At 38.6% G+C, this 22,420-nt stretch overlaps 1 protein-coding gene across 1 annotated transcript in view; it reads right to left on the reverse strand.

Moving 5' to 3' along the window:
• The window catches only part of Usp9x (ubiquitin specific peptidase 9 X-linked), a 120,982-nt gene that overhangs the window by 93,254 nt on the left and 5,308 nt on the right, over positions 1–22,420 (reverse strand). Inside the window, 2 exon segments of the mRNA XM_052739061.1 lie at positions 2,281–2,301; positions 2,303–2,535. Coding sequence (XP_052595021.1) covers positions 2,281–2,301; positions 2,303–2,377 — 96 coding nt within the window. The 5' untranslated portion in view covers positions 2,378–2,535.

A 22,420-nucleotide genomic window follows, 5' to 3' on the forward strand; every position in this document is an offset into this window, starting at 1 on the left:
AACAAATGTAATATTAACAAACAGGATTTCTTTTCACTGAAAAGCCCTGCAAAGCCATGAAAATTGCAAAAAAGGTTAGAATCCACACACAATACAGGTAATAAAGCAGAAAAAAAAGAGAGAGAGAAAGAGAAACTACTAGCTCCTGGTTTTAAACATAGTAAACATTGGTATCCAACAGCCCTTTGACTATATTGAAAGAAACTTAAATACTGGCCTTCAAATTTATGGGACAGGAAAGACTTTATTTTGTCAAAATTTGTGACCACGGACATTACCATTTTATGTCTCAAAAATGGGAATTAGAAAAAGAAATGAATTAACAAAGTTGGCACATTTGGGGGGAGGACCTGGCTTGCTCATTTCTCTCAAGTGGCAGAGAACAGGAGGCAAAAGAAAAAAAAGGCCTTTTCTACCAGACTAAAAATAGAGGATGAAACCTGTAACACCTGAACAGTAAAAACCTAGCCCCAAACCACAAAGTACTCTACAATAATAACACTTATGCTTTAAAAGTTATCCATACAAACCCCACAAAAATGCGTGTCTCTGTAAGCAGCGTGTCTGTTATTCATGTACACACGTACACACAAACCAACTAGTTTACCCCTAATACCACTACAGGAGCTGCATTATCACAATCTTACTCTTTGGCTTATTCAACCTAATTCTTCAAAGTATAAAACCGTATAGATTAGAAAAGGTTGAGATAAATTTCAGGAGATGAAAACAAGAAAATTAAATCCAAAGAACATAAAAAACAAATATGGTTTTGTAAAAGCATGTGGTGTTTTTTAATGGGGGGGGGGTTATAAGTCCCCAAAAAAAAATTTTTAGGGGGGAAGTAGCAATGTATTAATGAAATTGGTAAGCCCCTAGATCAGCAGAGAGAATACAAATTAGTGGTATCAGAGATGAACAAAGAAAGACACTGCCACAAACCTCTATATATACTAAAAAAAAAAAAATAGTCAAAAGGATATTACAGGGTCTGGGGTAAGAAGCAGTTTCAAGTTATATAGTATATATACACTTAGCATATGCAAGGACCTGAGTTCCATCCCAGCACTCAAGGGCACAAACAGTATTATAAACAACTGTATTTTAAATAAAGTTGGCACTCTAGATAAAGTGGACAAAAATGACCAAGACAAAGAAAATGGTTTTTTGTTTTATGCTTTAAGAAAAACCTTCTTTAAAAAGATGGATCTAGGCTGGACATAGTGGTTCACACCTTTAATCCCAGCACTTGGGAAGCAAAAGCAGGTGGATCTCTGTAAATTTGAGACCAATGTGATCTACATTGTGAGTTCCAGGACAGCTAGGGCTATGTAGAGAGACCCTGTCTCAAAAAAACAAAAAAGATGGATCTACATAAAAAATCTGCTTACAGGCCGGGCGGGTGGTTGGCACACGCCTTTAATCCCAGCACTCGGGAGGCAGAGCCAGGCGGATCTTTTGTGAGTCGAGGCCAGCCTGGGCTACCAAGTGAGTCCCAGGAAAGGCGCAAAACTACACAGAGAAACCCTGTCTTGAAAAACCAAAAAATCTGCTTACAAAATCAAGTTTCTTTTAATTAGTAAATTTTTACTAGTAAAATCTTCCAATGGGGAATATACATCAGGAGAACCAGAAACCTTACATAAGTCAATTGAGAAAACAGAAAAATAATATTACTTTAAGAGCTTTAGGGCAAGCAAAAGATTGACCCAGTATCTATGCTAAGGTCTTTACAAACATTATTTCATTTGATCCTCAAACAATGCCATGAAGTTCCATTACTGTTATCCCTATCAAATGAAGAAACTGAAGCTTGAGATTATATAATTTACCCAGTCATAAAGCTGATATGGTGCAAAGGTGAAATTTGATTTGAATGCCAGTAATAAGACTTCGGTCCATAGTCTTTAAAAATCTTATTGTGAATTGACAATTTATAATTTTATATATATGGCATACAAAATGGAGTTCTGATTTACTTGGTCCCATAGGCTACACTGAATAATACAATGGTTTCTCCCAGAATCGACAGAGGGCTTATAAATCGTTCATTTTATTGAAGACTGACAATGTAAGACATCTGAAAAAGACATGAAAAAAAAAAAAACAATGTTGCTGAAGCACTTGAGTTTTTTTGTTACTGCTGAAGACCTGTATTTACTTTTCTTAAACAAAACATTCAGTTCATGGTTGCTTCACAATCATTTCTATCATGTTTCAGCACTCCGCACTCAAGAATATAGGAGATATACCAATGTGTCTTTATCTTTAATGTCTTACCTGATTCTGTTGGAGGGGGGGGCTGAGACTGTCCATCAGGAGCTTGGCCCTGGTTGTCATTCCCTCCAACTGGAGAGCCACGAGTTGTGGCTGTCATACTCGACACAGGGCAGATCTTTGCAATTTTGTCTGCTTATGTAGTTGTCTTAAGAAAAGAAATTATAGTCCACTTATAGAAGATGAAGTACCAGCATTTGCCAGTCTTAAAAAGCTCCAATTCAAGAATAAAACATCTTGCAGAGACCATTGCATAACCTACAAATAGAAGGGAAAAGAGAACATTTTATTAAAAGATTTATTTATTATGTATACAGTGCTGTCTGCATGTATCCCTGCAGGCCAGAAGAGGGCGCCAGATCTCAATACAGATGGTTGTGAGTCACCATGTGGGTTGCTTCGAATTGAACTCATGACCTCTGGAAGAACAGCCAATGCTCTTAACTGCTGAGCCATCTCTCCAACCCAAAGAACATTTTATTTTAGAAATAACTAACATGAACTATAAAAACTGTTCAGCCGGGCGGGGTGGTGGCGCATGCCTTTAATCCCAGCACTCGGGAGGCAGAGACAGGAGGATCTCCGTGAGTTTGAGGTCAGCCTGGGCTACAGAGCAAGTTCCAGGACAGGCTCCAAAGCTACACAGAGAAACCCTGTCTCCAAAAAATCAAAAAACAAAAACCAAAAAAACCACAAACTGAATTGTAAATTTAAGAAAGACCACTCAACTAACAAAGATAACAACTTCAACACCCACACACAGAGAGAAACAAACAAGTAAAACTATCAACACCCAGACCTCGGTTTTCAGATTCCCTAATTGTGAGAAATCCAAGTTCTATTTTTTATTTCCCATCCTCATTCCCAAACCAAAAGATGTTAAACCTCGTCATACCATTTTGGGGGGGTTTTTCTTTGTAAACAGTAAAGTGTGTAACCTATATGTACCCTAATACAACTTAAAATTCACCAAGTAACCTTAGTTTTTTTTTCCCCACTTTGGTAAGTTTTTCATCACAAGCACCTCTGGAGCCCTATCAAGGCAACAGGTCCCAAATCCCGAACAACAAGCATTCTTTGCAAACTAACAAAAAAAAGTGCACATACTACTACCAAAATTTTAATTCCATATTCATTACACCATTGAGTTTCTTTTGTTCTGCAGAGTAATACATCTGGTGTTTTTCTTTTTCTTTTTCTTTTTTTTTTTTTTTTGGTTTTTCGAGACAGGGTTTCTCTGTGTAGCTTTGCGCCTTTCCTGGAACTCACTTGGTAGTCCAGGCTGGCCTCGAACTCACAGAGATCCGCCTGGCTCTGCCTCCCGAGTGCTGGGATTAAAGGTGTGCGCCACCACTGCCCGGCTTCATCTGATGTTTTTCAAGAGGTGCTTTTAATGGCACTGATGTGTAGGTTCCTCATTAGGTAGAATTAGGCCTATACCGCACTTAAAAACAACAAACAAAAATCTCCTGTGATTGAGTCTAATATGACACCAGATTAAGAAACTGATTCTTTATCTGTATTTGGGTCTAATTTTCACTACTCTCACTTTGCCCACAATAGCCCATTTATCTTAAAATTGAAGTATCACCTAACCAGTCAACTCGTTGGCTCTATGAGAGATTGCCTATAAGCATTATGAAATTTCTACTCATAACCTGGCTTAAGACATCCAACATCAAATATACAGCATGGTATATAAAACATAATTGGAACTCCTGTGCTTCAGCATCATAGCTATAAGTGCAGAAGACTTTCAAGCACTTTATACAACTCATTTGTTTCTCCCATGTGTGTACTACAGAAGGTATTATTTTCCCTTTCACAGTTAAAAATAAGAGCTACAGTTTATTCAAATCTATTTAGAGCCAAATCTAATTTGTATCTGCCTCTACATTATGTCTTCTTAAAATAAAAAGGAAAAACAAAGTGTACCTTATCAGTGGGTTAATGAGGAAAATGAAATGGTGACTGGTTATACGTTTCTGATAGAAACCTACTTTTTCAGTATTTTATATGTAGGACTGTTTTGCCTGTGCAAGCAGTAACCTCAGAGGCCAGAAGAGGGAGACAGATCCCTTGTAGCTGGAGTTAAGACAGCCACTACAAGTTCTGGGAACCAAACCCAGGAGGCTCTGATCTGTAACTGGAGTTATAGACAGTTGTGATCTGCCATGTGGGTTCTGGGAACTGAACCGGCAACTTATCAAAGATCAGTAAACCGCTAAGCCATCTCTCTTGCCCACCATATACACAACCACCATATACACAAAGACACAGACACAAACACACAGACAAGATACACCTTCTTCCTTATGTATGTATTCAAAAATCCTAATCTATAGTCAAACCAAAACTATTTGGCAAAAGTGATGGGAAAATCATCCCAAACAAAAGCACTACATAGATTACTAAGGGGCAAAACTACAAAAGTCTATCCATCAAAAAAATTTTTGATGATAGAGATGTTTCCTAAAACTAAACTTTTCAATGAGTTATTTCCTCATATAAGTATTCTTCTAAAACAAAGTGATATTCATAAAAATTACTTATTTTTAAAAATTAAGGTTTTTTTTTTATAAGCTGGGGAGATAGCTCAGTGCATAAAATACCTGCTACACAAGTATGAGGACCCGAGTTTAATCTTCAGCAACCCCAAAAAGGTCCAGGCAGCAGCACATGCTTGTGATCTCAGCGCTGGGAGATAGAGATAGGAGGATCCCTGGGGTTTGCTGACCAGCTACTGTAGCTGAATCTTTTGAGTTCCAGTTCAGTTAGTGCAGGTGCTTGCCACCAAACCTCACAACTTGAGTTTGGTTCCTGGGATCCACATGGTGGAAGGAAAAAATCCAATTTCTGCAGTCTGTCCTCTTACCTACACACACACACACACACACACACACACACACACACACACACACACACACACACACACACACACACACGCGGTAAGAAATTTAAAGGGTATGGAGAGATAACAGCAGTTAAGAGCACTGGCTGCTCTTGTGGAAGACTCAGGTTAGATTCCCAGCATCTACAAGGCAGTTCATAATCCTCTGTAACTCCCAGGGGATCAAATGACCTCCCCTGGCTTTCTCAAGCACCAAGAATGCATGTGGTACACAAACATATGCAGGTAAAACACCCAGACACATAATTTTTTTAATTAAAAATAAATTTAAAAAAATTAATAAGGTAGAGAGTAATTAAGGAAGATAAACCAACATTGACCTCTGGTACCCACACAGACACACAGAAATTTATAAAAATTATTATTCAGTGGTCACATGAAAGGTCATGCTATGGAGTTTTAAAAAACTTATAATTTAACAGTTTAGCCATAGCCATAAACACAAACATCTCTAAGCAATCTTATTTTAAAAATTTTGTTTTTGTTTTTGTTTTCCGAGACAGGGTTTCTCTGTGTAGCTTTGCGCCTTTCCTGGGACTCACTTGGTAGCCCAGGCTGGCCTCGAACTCACAGATATCCGCCTGGCTCTGCCTCCCGAGTGCTGGGATTAAAGGCGTGCGCCACCACCGCCCGGCTTATTTAAAAAATTTTAAAGTTGCCTGGCAGTGTTGGTACATGCCTTTAATCCCAGCACTCAAGAGGCAGAGACAGGCAGATCTCTGAGTTTGAGAACAGCCTGGTCTATAGAGCAAGTTCCAGGACAGTCAGTGATACACAGAGAAACCATCTCGAAAAACAAAAACAAGCACACACACACCCCCCACCCTAAATAAAACAGGAAAGGGGGAAGGGTAAAGGGGGAAAGAAGAAAAAGTTAAAGTTACATTTTAATTTTCTTTGGTGGGGGTGTGGGATACCAGGGTGCACAAACCTACCTCAGGGGACAATTTGCTAAAACTCAGGTCTCAACTTCTACCATGTATCCTAGGAATTGAACTTGGGTTGTCAGGTTTGGAGGCAGGGCCCTTTATCTGCTGAGTCATCTCACTGGCCCCTCTCTAACCAATTTTTAAATTTAACCTTTCCTCAAGTATAAAAGATTTCATTGTCCTAGCTTTCAATACTCCTATAATTATCAGTATATGAACTCATCATTCTGAGTTCTTATGGTTTCAAACATTAAGAACAAGGTTCCAAGTGTGATGCCAGTTCTAGATAACTTCACAACCAATCAATTCAGAAAATGCAAATGAAGATGTTCAATTACTCTTTGGTATATTACTGCATGTCAACTAAATATTCACATTCTATTTTCAGCGCTACTAAAGCCCTCCACATATATTTTCTAACTAAGTCACTGCCATCTATCTATGGCTCTTTCCTAAGGATAACCTCCTAGAAGTTATAGCAACAGATATGCACCCTGCACTTGAAATTCCTTATGGCAACAGAAATGTACTCAACTTAGAAATGCTTGATAATTAGTCAAATTCTCTTATTCAGGCCTTCTCCATGGTGAGGTCTGTCAGGTCCTACACATACACAATTTTCTAGGCATTTTCAAAACCACCTTTTCAGTGGTTGTTAATTTGATGAATTTTAAATTAAAAATGACTTCAAGAATGGTGACATCAGAAGCTTTGATAGGCAGTTTCCTCAGTAAAACTACCAACAGCAGGTGAGGAAAAAACATTAAGTCTCTAGAAATTGTCTTAAGGACATATAACAAACTACAAAATTTTTGATCAAGAAAAATCTATTACATCTCAGTAAGGACAAAGCCTGGTGTTTAGACCACCACAGTTTCATTCCAGAGGAGCACACCAAAGAACAGGGGGCTCTCTCCTTCTAGTTAATGGTAGTATCTCCCTGGGAGAAGAAAGCAGCTAGATTTCTCATCAATCCAGCAAGAGGCTCTATTACAGGGAAGAAATATCAGCAAGAGGCTCTATTACAGGGAAGAATATCAGAGGTCTGGGCTCTTTTGTTCCACCCAGGCCCCCTTGTGGGACAGAAGTTCTACTTCAAGGGCAGCAAGCCAAGTCCTAATGGCTCTCACCCCAATTCATCCATAGGGTCAAGGTTCCAAGGCAGAAGACAGGCTGAGAGTCAAAGAGTGGATGCTGCCTCCATGCAGCACTCTACTTAGGAGAAGCAGGGGCTTTAACTATGACAGAAGCCAGCTACAGTCTACTGCTTCAGTTCTGAAGCGGTGTAAAGGTTCCACCAGGGGAAAGAAAATAAGAACAGAAATCTCTGAAGTTCTCTTACAGTAAACTGGCTTTATTTAGATTAAGATGTTGGTAAGTTCCACAAAGCCAATAAATTAAACTATCCGGCTAGCAGTTTACCAAAAAGAACAAGGGAAATGGAGCTATAAACAACCATCCTGGGTCAGAATAAAACCTTAAGAACCAGCACAAAGGATTACCCCTGAAAAATGAGAATTTAATTGGATCAAGGATCAGACTGTGGGGAATTTTATAACCCAAAACATCATGTAAAACAATAGAGCAATCAGTAGGTAACTAGTAAAAGCTAAAAGCTGGGCGGAAGAGTGGGCAGGCAAAGACAAGATACATGCGGTGCTTGTTGGAACACTAAACAGAGAAACACAAGAGACTCAGAAAGCCTTGCAGTCTGTCATCCCCAAGTGACTGTACATGACTATGGCTACATAGAGTCCTATAGGCTACACATTAGGAAATGGCAGGAAAGATTTACTAAAATTGTTCAGCTAGTTATTACATAAATAATGAGAAAAAAGTCCTGGTGGCAAGGTAAAAATTATTACTCAATTTACTACATTGTATGAAGAGTCCAGTTTCACATCAAAAACTACAATACATGAAAACAGGAATGTGTGGGCCACCTACAAAAAAAAGAGAAAGTCTTTCAGAGAGTCCAAATGTGCAACTTAACAAGGCTTCAAAATAGCTATTATTTGTATCCTCAAATAATTCAAGGAAAGTATACTATTTGTAAAGGAAAATATTATATCCTTAAAAATAAATTACCAATAAGGAGACAAAAAAAAGACATTAAAAAACAAAACCCAAGGCCGGGCGGTGGTGGCGCACGCCTTTAATCCCAGCACTCGGGAGGCAGAGCCAGGCGGATCTCTGTGAGTTCGAGGCCAGCCTGGACTACCAAGTGAGTTCCAGGAAAGGCGCAAAGCTACACAGAGAAACCCTGTCTCGAAAAACCAAAAAACAAAAAAAAAAAAAAAACCCAAGAGCAAAGTAAAAGGTCTGGACGTGAAAAGTACAAGTTAAATTAAAAATCTACTAATGTGGTTCAACAGCAGAACTGTCACAAGAAATAATCAGCAAACTTGCAGGTTGTTAGACAGCAATCTGAAAGAACAAGAAAAACATGAACAGATCACCAGAGCAATGTGGCACACATCAACATAGGGGTAATGAAAAAGAAAAGATCTGTGATGAAATTACGGTCAAAACCTACCCCAAAATTTAATGAAAAATATCTAAGGCTTTAAACAAATTCCAAGTGGAATAAATATTAAGATCAAGACCAAGAAATTTGACAAAATCTGACAAAATCCAGAGACATCTCGAAACAGAAAATTTGGTGTGAATACATTATTTTGCCTCCTCTTAACTGATTTAAAGCATAAAAGGCAAATCTCAATAGTCTAGGAGTTGGCAATGGATTCTTCTAACAGCAAAAGCAACAAAAGAAACACACAAACCAGATTTAACTAAAATTACAAACTTTGAAGGTTTGGGGTGTAGGAAAGTGGGAGAATGAAAGCACTGTATGTGAATGGGCACTAAACTCAATCTCCAGCACCAAAAATAAAAAAATTAAAGGACCAGCAAGATGCCTAAGTGGGTCAAAGGTTCTTGCCACCAAGCTTGACAACCTAAATTCAATCCCTGCCTAGAACTCACATAGTAGACAGAACAGACTCCCAACAAGTTGTCCTCTGACCTCCATCTACACTGAGCACTGACACACAGGTACAGCCAGACACACACAGACACACACACATTCCTATAAATAAATGTAATAATCAGAGTTCAAATGATACCCTAAAGACAAAGAATGGGCAACCATTCTAAATGGAGGAAGAAAATAATAAATATCTAATTATGGACTTAGATTTAGAATACACAAATATTTGTCCAATTCAATAGACAATCCAGCTGAGAGATGAGCAAAAGATCTATTTCTCTAAAAGATATATAAATGGTCAATAAGCACATGAAAAATTGCCCAACATTATTAGTCACCAGGGAAATATATATCAAAACCATAAATGCATATCACATCTTATTCCTCAGGATGGAAGGTAGAGAAAAAAGTGGTGGTAAGGATGAGGAGGAATTGGACCTTTGTGTGCTTTTAAAGGAAGGAAATTTTACCAGGTGTGGTGATACACACCTTTAATCCTAGCACTCTGGAGGCAGAGGCAGGTAGTTGAGGCTAACCTAATCTACAAAGTTCCAGGCTAGCAAAAACTATATAGTAAGACAGTGTCTCAAAACAAAGAGACAGGGAGACAGACAAAGAAAGGTAAATTCTGATAAGCTATGACATGCATGAAAATTTGGGTGCATTATTTTATATAATAAGCCAATCAGAAAAAGATGAAAAAAACCCATATGATTCCATTTACGAGGAACACTTAGTCAATTTCATAAAGTAGAATTGTGGTGGTTGCTAGCCTTTCTCAATCATACTATTTTGTAGCCATAAAGCTTATTGCCCACATTCTTGTTTTTGTTTTAGTCACATGCTGTTTTAGAAATTTGTTTTTGCAGTTCTACCTGATCTTTACATGCACTTTAACCTTGTATCCTAATTCAGTAACTTCAACCCTTCCATATACCCATTCCCTTCCATTATGTTACCTTAAAAAGGTCTTATACTTACTATAGGTTGTCAGGAATTTAAGACCTTTTCAAATGCAGTTTACTGTATTGGAATTTTTAACTGTTACTAATTAGAAAGTAACAGCTTTGGGGTAATAAAATTCCTCTTAATTCCAATGTTTCCCACAAACCCCATTATTTTTTCATGGAGTTTTTTCAGCAATATATACAGTGTAATACAACAGGCCCACAATAAAAAGTTCTTATCCCCAAGTATTATCTTGCTTTCTCAATGTGGTTAACACCTCCAAAGATTATCAGAAAGCTTTAATGAGAGAATGTACAAGTTCCAGGAACACACAGAAGGGACCTAGTAAATGATAGTAGTTTAACAAGTGCTAGCTATTTCTCAAAATGCTGATGAAGATTATTACTAGCCAGGCGGTGGTGGCGCATGCCTTTAACCCCCAGCACTTGGGAGGCAGAGGCAGGTGGATCTCTGTGAGTTCAAGGCCAGCCTGAGCTACAGAGTGAGTTCCAGGAAAAGCTCCAGAACTACACAGAGAAACCCTGTCTCAAAAAAACAAAACAAAAAAAAAAAACAAAAAACGAACAAAAAGATTACTCACCCTCGACAATTCTTATTTTTGAACCTTCAAAGGTTCCTTAAAATATGATCTCTAGACTGACTCAAGTGAAAAGTATTCAAACCATATACATTATCAAGATTTTTTGCTTCTGATATACATTGTCACAATTGCTATGGAAGATGTGTGAAATACACAATTTCAACAGTTTTACATAATATAGCTGTTAATATTATATTGCATTAACCTAAAACTCTACTATACTTGATAGCCACACTGTCCTTTGTGAAAACTGAATTTCAAGTTTAAAAAAATCTTACCCTCTGCAATATTAATTCATAGTGTCATAATATTTCTATCAGAGTTTGCTCTAGCTCTAAAGAAAATTTAACAGCAGGGAAATTAAAGAAACCAGTAACAAGATGACATCAAAATTATGCAGTGCTACACAACGCACTAATTATCTGTTGAATGAAAGAACATACAAATGAATCACCCTTTGAGGTAGAAATGTATCTTTCCCATTTAATAGAAATGACTTAGAAATAAGCATGCAATTGTGGTCCCAGGTCATGTGACTACAACCTGCTAGGTTTCTATCAATGCTAAGCTGGCTCAAATTTGCTAATTCTGGTTCTACATTAAGAGAATCTTTTAATTATTTCCTATTACAAATGTTGCTTAGGAGAGCCAGGGATGATGGCACATCCTTTTAATCCCAGCATTCAGGAGACAGAGGTAGAGTTCGAGGAGTTCAAAGCCAACCTGGTCTACAAAGCAAGTTCCAGGACAGCCAGGCTACAGAGAAACCTTTTCCTGAAAAACCCAAAATAAATAAGTAAATGTTATTTAAATATATACAGAAACAAAATTAGGATTAAACTTACTTATTTTGGTTTTAAAGTTATACAAACAAATATAAATTAAATATATAAATAAAAATAACTATAAAACCAAAATATATGTATTAACTAAGTACAAACAAACCTATTACTATAACATGACAGATGTCAGAGTAGTTATGACTGCTAGGCTTGAGTTCGTTTGAGTTTTGCATGGGTATACCACAACCATCATGTGCCATGTGGGAGATAGCTTTCCCACTTCAATTACCACACCACTCTGTACACATAGTATGCTATGATATCATTTGCCCTTGACACCAACACACCATTCATGTGTTAAGTCTGCTTGCTATTCTCATTATCCCAGAAATCAACGGATGAAAACAGATTAACAACTGGAATGAAAAAAGACATCAAAGAAATACACAGAAAGCCAGAACCTTGTAGGCAATCAGGAAGGGATGGCTCAAAGTACATTTAAGATTTGAAAATAGCCGGGCGGTGGTGGCGCACGCCTTTAATCCCAGCACTCGGGAGGCAGAGCCAGGCGGATCTCTGTGAGTTCGAGGTCAGCCTGGGCTACCAAGTGAGTCCCAGGAAAGGCGCAAAGCTACACAGAGAAACCCTGTCTCGAAAAACCAAAAAAAAAAAAAAAAAAAAGAAAGAAAAAAAAAAAGATTTGAAAATAACTAGCCAAAATGAAGGCGATTCTATATCTACTCTTCCCCTGGACATTTTTAACATTGCAATGCTCCTTGTTGCCAGCAGAAAGTTTTTTCTTTTTTTCTATAATCAAAAAGCTATTTTCCTATGTCACTGGATTATTAGTTACAGTTCTGCCTCCTGAAACTTAACATAAAGCTAAATATTCACCATTATCTACCTTCATCATCTTTTTCCAAAAAACTGGGACTTATTGGGTCCCTTCCCTTTTCAACAGAAAGATATACTTTCACTTAAAATTTTTTTATTAAATCCTTGCAAAGTGTACAAGAGCACAATAAATTCCATTCCCCAAAACATATCAGCCAACATATGTGAGCAATGTTATTTAAAACATTAAGACATAAATCGCCTATCAAATAGAAAACCCTTCTGTAACATGTATCACCCTACTCTTGAAATGGCAGCTTAAGATGAACTCAAAGTTATCAGAGTTAACAGAATTTACTTATTTTTGTCAAAACACTTTAAGAGTGACTAATCCAACAGAATGAAATAAGGATTTAATTTAATAAACACTTTAATCAAGGCAGATAGATCATTAATAATTAACTTTATATATATCTTTTTGCCTGGATCTTCCAGAACTAGACTGGTTAATTCACAAAAGTAGAAGAGTAAAGGATCTGACAAAGGAAACTAAACAATTTCAAATTGTTTCTCATTAATTATTGGAGATTATCTCCAATGTATTCAAAAGCTACAAGTCACTTATCTGAACTGTACAATTGATGGATCTTTGTATACTTAAGAGTTGCATAATTACCACAATTCCGTAATATTTTCATCACCCACAAAAAAAAACCCATCCCAAAGCTAAGGGTATAGCTCAGTGGTGGTAAACTGTATGCAAGAGACCCCTGGATTCCATTTCCAGCACCAGAAAAAGAGAAAGAAACCATATTCCCATCATTAAGCAGTCACTCCCCATTCCTTAACACCCTCTCTTAATCTACTTTGTCCTCTATGACTGGTTTCTTTCACTTCGGAATGCTTTTAAAGTTCATGAAAGTTATAGCATGTATCAGTACTTCACTTCTTTTTATTGCTAATATTTGACTGTATGATGTATACTTTATGAATATATTCACCATTTAAGGGCATTTTTTTTTTTTTTTTTTTTTTTTTTTTAGATAGGGTTTCTCTGTGTAGCCGTGGCTGTCCTGAAACCGGCTATGTAGACCAGGCTGGCCTCGAACTCACAGAGATCCACCTACCTCCCTCTGCCTTCCAGGTGCTGGGATTAAAGGCATGTGCCACCACCGCCTGACTTATGGTTGTTTCTATGAGAGTTTTATATACATAAATTCCAGTAAGAGCTTTAAAGTATTTTCTGAAGCCTGTCTTTGTGAAATTTAGGTTCAAGCACACAAAATAAAACCATAAAGATTAATAATTCTTAAACAGAAAATCCAAAATGGAAGTTATATTACCAAAAATGAATTTTAAAGAGTACCATGTTCAAGCAAAAAGTGAGAACTTACAATTTAAAATGTGTATGTAGTGTCCAAAATTAAAAAAAAAAAGACAGGGTCTCCCAATACTAGCCAGTCTGATCTGAAACACATCCCCACCCCCACCCCCAGTTAAGTCTCTCAAGCCACAGCCTACTGCCACACACCTAACACTATTATTAAGAAACAAAGAAAAGGGGTAGGTGGAACCACCACAACAAAAATTTCATGAAAAATTAGGTTTTTTTCATGAAATGGAAACCATAATAAATTTTACATATACTTAAATATAAAGTTAGTTAACTACCAAAGACATGCACAAAAATGTGTGTGTACTTTTTTTTTTTTAAGAGAGAGTGTCTCACCATGTAGGCCTAGTTGACCTAGAACGCAGATCTGCCTGCTTCTGCCTCCTGAGTGCTGGGATTAAAGGTGTGTCCCACCACGCCAGGCTCTGTGCCAACATTTGTATTGGTAAAAATAAATAAATAAATCACTGAAATCTGAGTGTCCAACAGAAGAATGGATAAATGAAATAAGATTCATTTCATAAAATGCACATTTTTTTTTTTTTCGTTTTTCAAGACAGGGTTTCTCTGTGTAGCTTTGCGCCTTTCCTGGAACTCCCTCTGTAGTCCAGGCTGGCCTCGAACTCACAGAGATCCACCTGCCTCCCTAGTGCTGGGATTAAAGGCATGCGCCACCACCGCCCGGCTAAAATGCACATTTCACAGTAATGAAAGAAATTAGTGAATTATGCAGTAAGCAAATATGTACATACATATATATACACACACATATCTCATAACTCTAATTGAAAAATAAGAGGTCAAAATATGTTTTTGGAGTAGTAAGGTAACCTTCTAGACTACTACTAAAACCATTCTGCATCATAACCTGATTGGTATATAAGTAAATTATCTGTTAAAAAGTAAAATTTTATAGAAGATAAGCCATTCTAAACATCTTAACTTTCTTAGAAACAGCAATCTAATAAGTTACTGGTTCTCCAAGAATGGTCTGGAGGGTTCCCTGGTTTTATAAGATCCTTTCTTCCCCCTAGAGATCACATTTTTTTCCTCAGTAGGCTATTACTTACTAGCTGGGCAGTGGTGGTGCACACCTTTAATCCCAACACTCAGGAGGCAGAAGATCTCTGTGAGTTTGAGGTCAGCCTGGTCTACAAAGCGAGTTCCAGAACCCTGTCTCGAAAAACCAAAAAAAAAAGGGGGGGGGGGGGGGAGAAAAACAAAACAAAAAAGTCAAGAACTTAATCTCTGTATGGTACCTTGGCTTTGCAGATAAGTCAAAAGGCCCAAAAGGTTCATGAAAATTATTTATGCTGGGCAGTGGTGGCACATGCCTTTAATCCCAGCACTCGGGAGGCAGAGGCAGGGGGATCTCTGTGAGTTCGAAGCCAGCCTGGACTACACGGAGTGAGTTCCAGGAAAGGAGCAAAGCTACACAGAGAAACTCTGTCTCGAAAAAGCAAAAAAAAAAAAATTATTTATAATAGATCTGGATAGCTGAAACTGCGAAACAGTTCTGATTGGTTCCAACAAACTTCTACTGACTACCCCCATTCTCACTTAAAATGAAAAGGGAGGTCTGAGAAAACAAATCCTACAAAATAGTAAGCAATAAAATCGCAGCTATCTTAAACAGATTATTCACCTATTTTTACAAGTTCAATTATTTTTAAAGTAGCAAAATAACACCTACACAAACAAGGAGAGCCTACGGTTAATGCTTTCTGGTGCCAGATCCTGGCCCCCTTACATGTAGAGGATGAGGGTGATAAACATATTTAGATAATCTACCCTTTAATGTAAAGGCACCCATTGCAAGAGTAGTCATTCTATAACACAGATTTTATTCTGTGACCTTTCAATATCTCAGCAGACAGCAACTCCCAGTAGGAGGGAATTGGAGCTAGGAGAAGCTGATAGAAATAGATGTTTTTGCTCTAGTGTCTATACAGAAACAAAGATAGTTTTGTGGATCCCATTTTTATTTCATTCTTAAAATCTTCAAAATCTTTATTACATTTACAGAACTATTATAATATCTCAGTTCCCTGCTACCTCTCCATTTCAATCTATCCACCATGCTATGCTCAGGATCTTTGTGTTTGTGCATGCAGGTGAGTGCATATGTAGGCCAGAGGACGATCTTGGGAATAGTTCATTACGTGTTTGTTGCCCACCTTATTTTTGAGACAGGGTCTTTCATCTGCTTGTAACTGTCCAAATAGGAAAGGCTGGGCTGGCCAGTGAGCCCTAGGGATCCATCTACCTCCATTTCCTCATTGCTGAAGTTAACAGATGCATGCTGTGCCTGACTTTCTTTTTTTTTAATGTGGTTTCTGGGGATTTAACTCACGTCTTCATGCTTTAATGAAGACCTATTTCGCCGGCTCCCTCAGAATTATCTTTAAAAAGAAAACCCCAAAACTACTGTCTTTCACTTAAAGGCCATTTGCTTATTTATTCTTTTGTTGTTTCAAGACAGGGTTCATGCAGCCTTGGTTGTCCTGGAACTTGCTCTGTAGACCAGACTGGCCTCAAACTCACAGAAATCCTCCTGCCTCTGCCTCCTGAGTGCTGGAATTAAAGGCGTGCGCCATTGCCACCTGGCTCATTTATTCTAAAACTCAAACTTAAATGCCCTAACATATACCTTGTAACCTTAGCCTTAAACTACTTTTAAGTCTCATCTCCCATAACTCCACCCAACTCACTCTCCCTGTTTCTTCTACACTCTACTAGATTTTCCTCTAACACCACTCTTTTCATTCTGCTGTTGTACCATTTTAAATAATGGTTCTCAATTTTGCATTAAGTGCACATTTTGCAATTCCTTAAGCCGTTATCAGGGGTCACAATAGGGAGAGGGGTACTACTGGAATTTTATGGGTGGAGGTCAGAGATGATTAGTAGTACAGCATGCCCTAAGGAATTGTCTGGCCAAATAGTATTTGGTCGATAACAAAAAGGCTAAGAAACAATGCCTGACGGTCCCTCCTCTAATTCACAGGGCCATCAAAGCGGCATCTCTGAGGATCTGCAAGCCTTGTTCAAATCCAAACTGAGCAACCTCTCCTACCACATTTTTCACACTATTTGTGGTTGGTTTTTTTTTTGGGGGGGGGGAGTGCAGAAGATTCATCTCAGAGCCTCATGCTTAGTAAATACAAAGCACACTGTCACTTAGCTACACCCCCAGCTCCTTGCACCAAATACAGTTCTTATGTAACTGTCTGGTCCAACATCTAGAGTCTTGAAGGTAGACGTTAATAACTATCCTCATATCCCCCTATATCTATAATGATGTCAAATGAATGTCTATAATGGTGTCAAATGAATGAATTTAAGTCAATCATCACAGCAAAGCAGTAATCACAGAATTTAAGTTTGATTTTTTTTTTTTTTTTTTTTTTTTTTTACAATTTCACCAAGATCAAATACTTGCTCACCACTTAGCAGTTACAACTACAATCCAAGCCTTTGGAATTGTGGGGGGGGGGGGGGTTTAGGTGAGAAAGAAGACATTCTTATTACCTGGTACAATACCTAATACACAGAGCAAGGGGTGGAGAGACGTGGGGGTTGGGTGGAAGGCTGAGTATTTTGAGCAGTATTTGGAGAGAGCAGGAAGAAATAAGGACATTGAAACAACTCCTAGCTTACATTAAAATGACTAACTTCAATGTGTAGTAGGAAGGAGAAGCTGTCAGTGAAAGGAAAATCATGGGAAGATTCTTTAGTCTTCATCCAGCTGCACAACTACAACAATCACTTTCCCAGTCAGGTTTGGTGGCTCATGACTGTAATCCTAACACTCTTGATGCTGAAGCAGGAAGATCATAGGGAGCTGGAGGCCAGCAGAAATATGAGAGATATTTTAAATTAAGCACAAAGCAAAATATTCAAGATGGAATTAGACCGTGATAGGCTGATAAAGTAGGGTATGCTAGAATTAATCAAGTAATTCTCTACGGGGTAATTCCCTACCTGGGAACTTTTTAGAAGCACACTCTAGACCTCCACTGCAGACTAACTGAACTAAACTCTGGGAGTGAGCAGAGGAATCTTTTGATAAGCCCTCCAGGTTTGGGAACTACTTCTCTTTAAACAAGGACAGGCAAACTAGGAGCTAACTAAATCCAACCTCTTGGTTTTTTTGGGGTGGGGGAAGGATTCAGCCTACAAGCTAAGAATGGACTTAACACAAATACTGCAATCAATTTGAGAGAGAACACTGACTTTAAATTCCAATTAAGTAAAAGATTATATTATACTCCCATACCAAATTCCATTTTTTTTTCTCATTAGACCTGAATTATCCTTAATCGTATCCAGTTACATTTTTATTTCCACGTACAATTCAATGTCCCAAATTTCGCTTCTTGGCCCACAAAGTCCAAACTATTTAATAACTTGCCTTTTACAGAAAAGGTTTGACTAATCTTTCCTTTGACCTGAGTTGTTATGAAGGAGAGCAACCAAATCGTTTTGCACTATTGTACTCAGAAACAAACCACTCTGTTAAGGTTAGAATATGGGTCTAAACATGAACTGTCATGTTCTCTTATGTCAAACTTAGTAATAAACAGAATTAAGGAGCTCATATAATTAGGTGAGAGGAAAGTCAAGAAAGACATCTGTGACCAACCACCAAAACTTACAACTCTCAATAGCCACCAGTCAGTAAAACACGAGGCATTAATTCAGGAATAGGAGTGTTCCCCTTCTCTCCCTTTTTCCTCACTATTTTTCCCTTCCATATTCAGAATGTACGGGCTGGGATCTAATATCCCAGCTAGCAGCTCAAAAGCATCCCAAGGAAAACAATTCCTTTGGTAACATTTGATTAACCTGGGTCTAACATGTTCAAAGTTCACATAAATTCTAAGTTACAGAAAAAAATAAAGTGCAAGGTGTCATACAATAGTGATGCATCTGTATAGATTTAGTCCAATTCATTCCAGCAGAGATGATGGGGGAAAAGGTTCAACTAGTCCACAAGTGGGATTTGGTAGAGGAGTTGGAGGGACCAGGGCTTCAAGCAGCAGTCCTAGCTTGAAGGCTTACTCTTTCCTAAGCATTTTACTGGCCCAGTGATCCTAGCTATCACAGTCACTTCATTGCCTCGGTTTCTTAGGCTGTAAAAGTAAAGACAACAGCCCTTACCCCACAATCTCTTGAGTGATGCTTTGATGTGAATTAAAAATTAAGGCACTTTCAATAGGAAAGCCAACAAAAAACATAACATCTAGAAGAGAAGCTAAGTTATAAAAAAAATATAAATCATGAAAGTAGAAGGGCAACTATTTGGGAAAAGGATGAGAAAGGGGGGCAGAGGGAACCAAGAAAAGATAATATAAGGAGGTGAATAATGATCAAAGTACATAAGAAAGAAACATTTTAGAAATCATCATGAAACTCATTTTATACAATAAAATACAATAATTTTTAAAAACTTAAAATTCGGCCGGGCGGTGGTGGCGCACGCCTTTAATCCCAGCACTCGGGAGGCAGAGCCAGGCGGATCTCTGTGAGTTCGAGGCCAGCCTGGTCTCCAAAGCGAGTTCCAGGAAAGGCGCAAAGCTACACAGAGAAACCCTGTCTCGAAAAAAACAAAAAACAAAAAAAAAACGTAAAATTCAAACAACCTTCCAGTGTTGTGTTATCCCCACTCCTGGTCATCTCAGCTACTCTGGAAGATAAGGTAAGAGGTTCAAGGCCTGCTTGGGCTACACAGCTACTTTAATGCCAGCCTGGGCAACTTTTTGAGACCCAGTCTCAAAATAAAAAGTAGAGGAGGAAGGAGTGGCACTGAGGATACATGGAGGTTAGTAGCTGAGAGAACACTTTGCTAAACCATGTTCAAGGCCCTGGTTTCAATCCCTGCTACTGCAAATAAAACAGGATCCCAATTTTGCCATTCAGAGAATCAATAAGCAGTTATGTAAACAGCATTGTTGTAGGTGTTCTATAAATACCCAAAGGTAAAGGACAAAATCCCCGATCTTCTTATCCATTAACTGATGATGGCAAAGGTAACAGTTTAGAAAACAAATGATATGATTTGTTAATTATGGAATAGCTTCATGAAGAAGGTAGTCTATATATATGCTATCTTGGTTATGTTCCTTCATCTCACTGGACCATTTTCTTTACTAAAAATGACTAGATTTAGCAGGGCAATAGTGGTCCACATTTTTAATCCCAGCACCCAGGAGGCAGTCGCAGGTGGATACCTATAAATTTGAGGCCAGTCTGATCTACAGAGCAAATTCCAGGACAACCAGGGCTGTTTACACAGAGAAACCTTGTCTTAAAAAAGAGAGAGCCAGACAGTGGTGGCGCACACCTTTAATCCCAGCACTCAGGAGGCAGAGGCAGGCAGATCTCTTGTGCGTTCGAGGCCAGCCTGGTCTACAGAGCAAGATCCAGGACAGGCACCAAAGTTATATAGAGAAACCCTGTCTTGAAAAACCAAAAGACAGAGAGACTAGATTCATTCCAGAATTCATCATAAAAGGACTATTGGGGCTAGAGAGATGACTCGGTGGTTAAGAGTACTTGGCTCTTGCAGAGGACCTGGGTTTGGTTTTTATAAGCCACATGGTGGCAGCTTAGAACTATCTCTAATTCCAATTCCAAGGGATCCAACGCCTTCTTTTGGCCCCCTGAGAGCACTGAATCCATGTGTGCACTTAACACTCATATACATAAAATCTTAAAACAAAACAAAAAAAGAAGCCAGGTGTGGTGACCCATGCCTTTTAATCCCAGCACTCCAGGAGGCAGGTATCAGCTAGTTCCAGGCCAACCAGGGTTACATAGTATCCCCCCCCTCCCTCCCCCCCCCCCCACACACACACGGCTTATTAATTCAAGTAATTCCTCTAAGCAGCGAAAAGATTAATGAGTGAGAAGTTTTGTTTTTTTCCTGAATGTATGTATGTATGCATGTATGTTCACCACCTACACGCCTGGTGCTCAACGAGGTCAGAAAGCAGCATTGGATCCCCTAAAACTATAGTTATGGATGGTTGCAAGTCACCGTGTGTGTGCTAGGAACTTAACCCAGGTCTCTGGGAAAGCAGTTAAGCACCCCCCCCCAAAAAGGTTTGTGTAGCCCTGGTTGTTCTAGAACTAGCTCTGTAGACCAGACTAGCCTCAAAATCAGAGACCCACCTGCCTCTGCCTCGAGTACTAGGATTAAAGGTGTGTGCCACCACCACCCAGCTTTCCCACCTGACCCCCCCAAAAAAAATTCTTTTTAAAAATCATGTTGAGGGCTGGTAAGATGATTCAGTAAAGAAAGGTATTTGACACCAAGCCTGACAATCTTTGAGTTTCATCACAGGAACCCAGATGGTAGGAGAGAAAGGATTCCTTTCAAACTGTCCTCTGACCTCCACAAGCACTCCCTCCCCCATAAATAAATGTATCAAATACAGAGAACTGACTATGTTCACCAAATGGTTACCAAGTATGCATGTGCCAGATGCTTTCTGTGGGCTAAGGACCTATCAATAAGTGACTTAGGACTGAGTTTGGGTACATAGAATCTACCAACCTAAAAGAACCTGAAGAAAATCAAAAGCAATTTTTTGAGACAGGTCCTCCCTACATTGGTCCATATCTCCTCCATTCCTGCCTCAGGCTCCCAAGGGCTGTGCTACAGGCATGAGCAGGGTTGTGGGAAGACAAGAATAATCAAAGCAATTAAACAAAATGAATAAAACAAAAGCATAAAGTGTAGGAGTAGAGAATCAATTCCAAAAGGCCATACATATGCCAAGAACGCTCAAAGAATCCATTTTCATTCAGCTGAGTGTAGTAATACTGTAATCCTAGCACTGGGAGGCAGAGGTGAGTGAGCTCATGGGTTTGAGGCCAGCCTGGTCTACATAGCAAGTTCCAGGACCGACAAGGCTACACACAGTGACACCCTGTCTCAAAAAACAAAAACTCATTTACACTATCCTTGATATATCCTTCACTAGAGAAAACAAGTTCAGAATATTCTATTTTAAAGAAACTGAAAATAGGACAATCCCATTGGCTTACACCTTAACAAGGTCTACTACTTGTAACTACCAAAATCAGTTTTCTACGAGACACACAAAAATGATGACAATTAAGGCCTAGGAGGGACTTTAGAGATGACTAATCCTATGCCTCTCCTTTTACACAATAGTAGTTGCTAGAACAGTGCCTAGCACAAAGCAAACACCAAATAAACATCTGATAGATGAAATAAAGTCGATGCCTCAAAAGATATAAAAAACATTAATTCTGGAGCAGAAACCTTAACTCTTGAGGAAGGTGCTCAGAACTGATAAATGTGTGAAATGTGTGTGTGTGTGTGTGTGTGTGTGTGTGTGTGTGTGTGTGAGAGAGAGAGAGAGAGAGAGAGAGAGAGAGAGAGAGAATGAATCATGCCTGTGCAATCAGTGTTTCATATACCTATCAATTTAATCCTTGAACTTCTCCCTATGTTTGGGTTTGACTGACAAAATTAGATTCAAGAGTATTGCTTATCTAACAGAACACAAAATGCACAGGGCTACAAATGCTCCCTTTTCCTAAATGAACTGCAAAAAAAAAAAAAAAAAAACCCTCCTAGCCTGGGTTGCTGAGGGAACTATGGTCACCAGGCTTGTACTACTCCAAGTACTTTTTACTTTGCCCTACTTTTTTTCCTTTAAATGGCCAGTTACTGCTCCAATTAGAGAATAAGACCAAGGTAAACATACTTTGAAAAAGTT

Source organism: Peromyscus californicus, unplaced genomic scaffold, assembly GCF_007827085.1.
Source record: "Peromyscus californicus insignis strain IS unplaced genomic scaffold, ASM782708v3 Scaffold_10__1_contigs__length_136768540, whole genome shotgun sequence".
Taxonomy (NCBI): domain Eukaryota; kingdom Metazoa; phylum Chordata; class Mammalia; order Rodentia; family Cricetidae; genus Peromyscus; species Peromyscus californicus.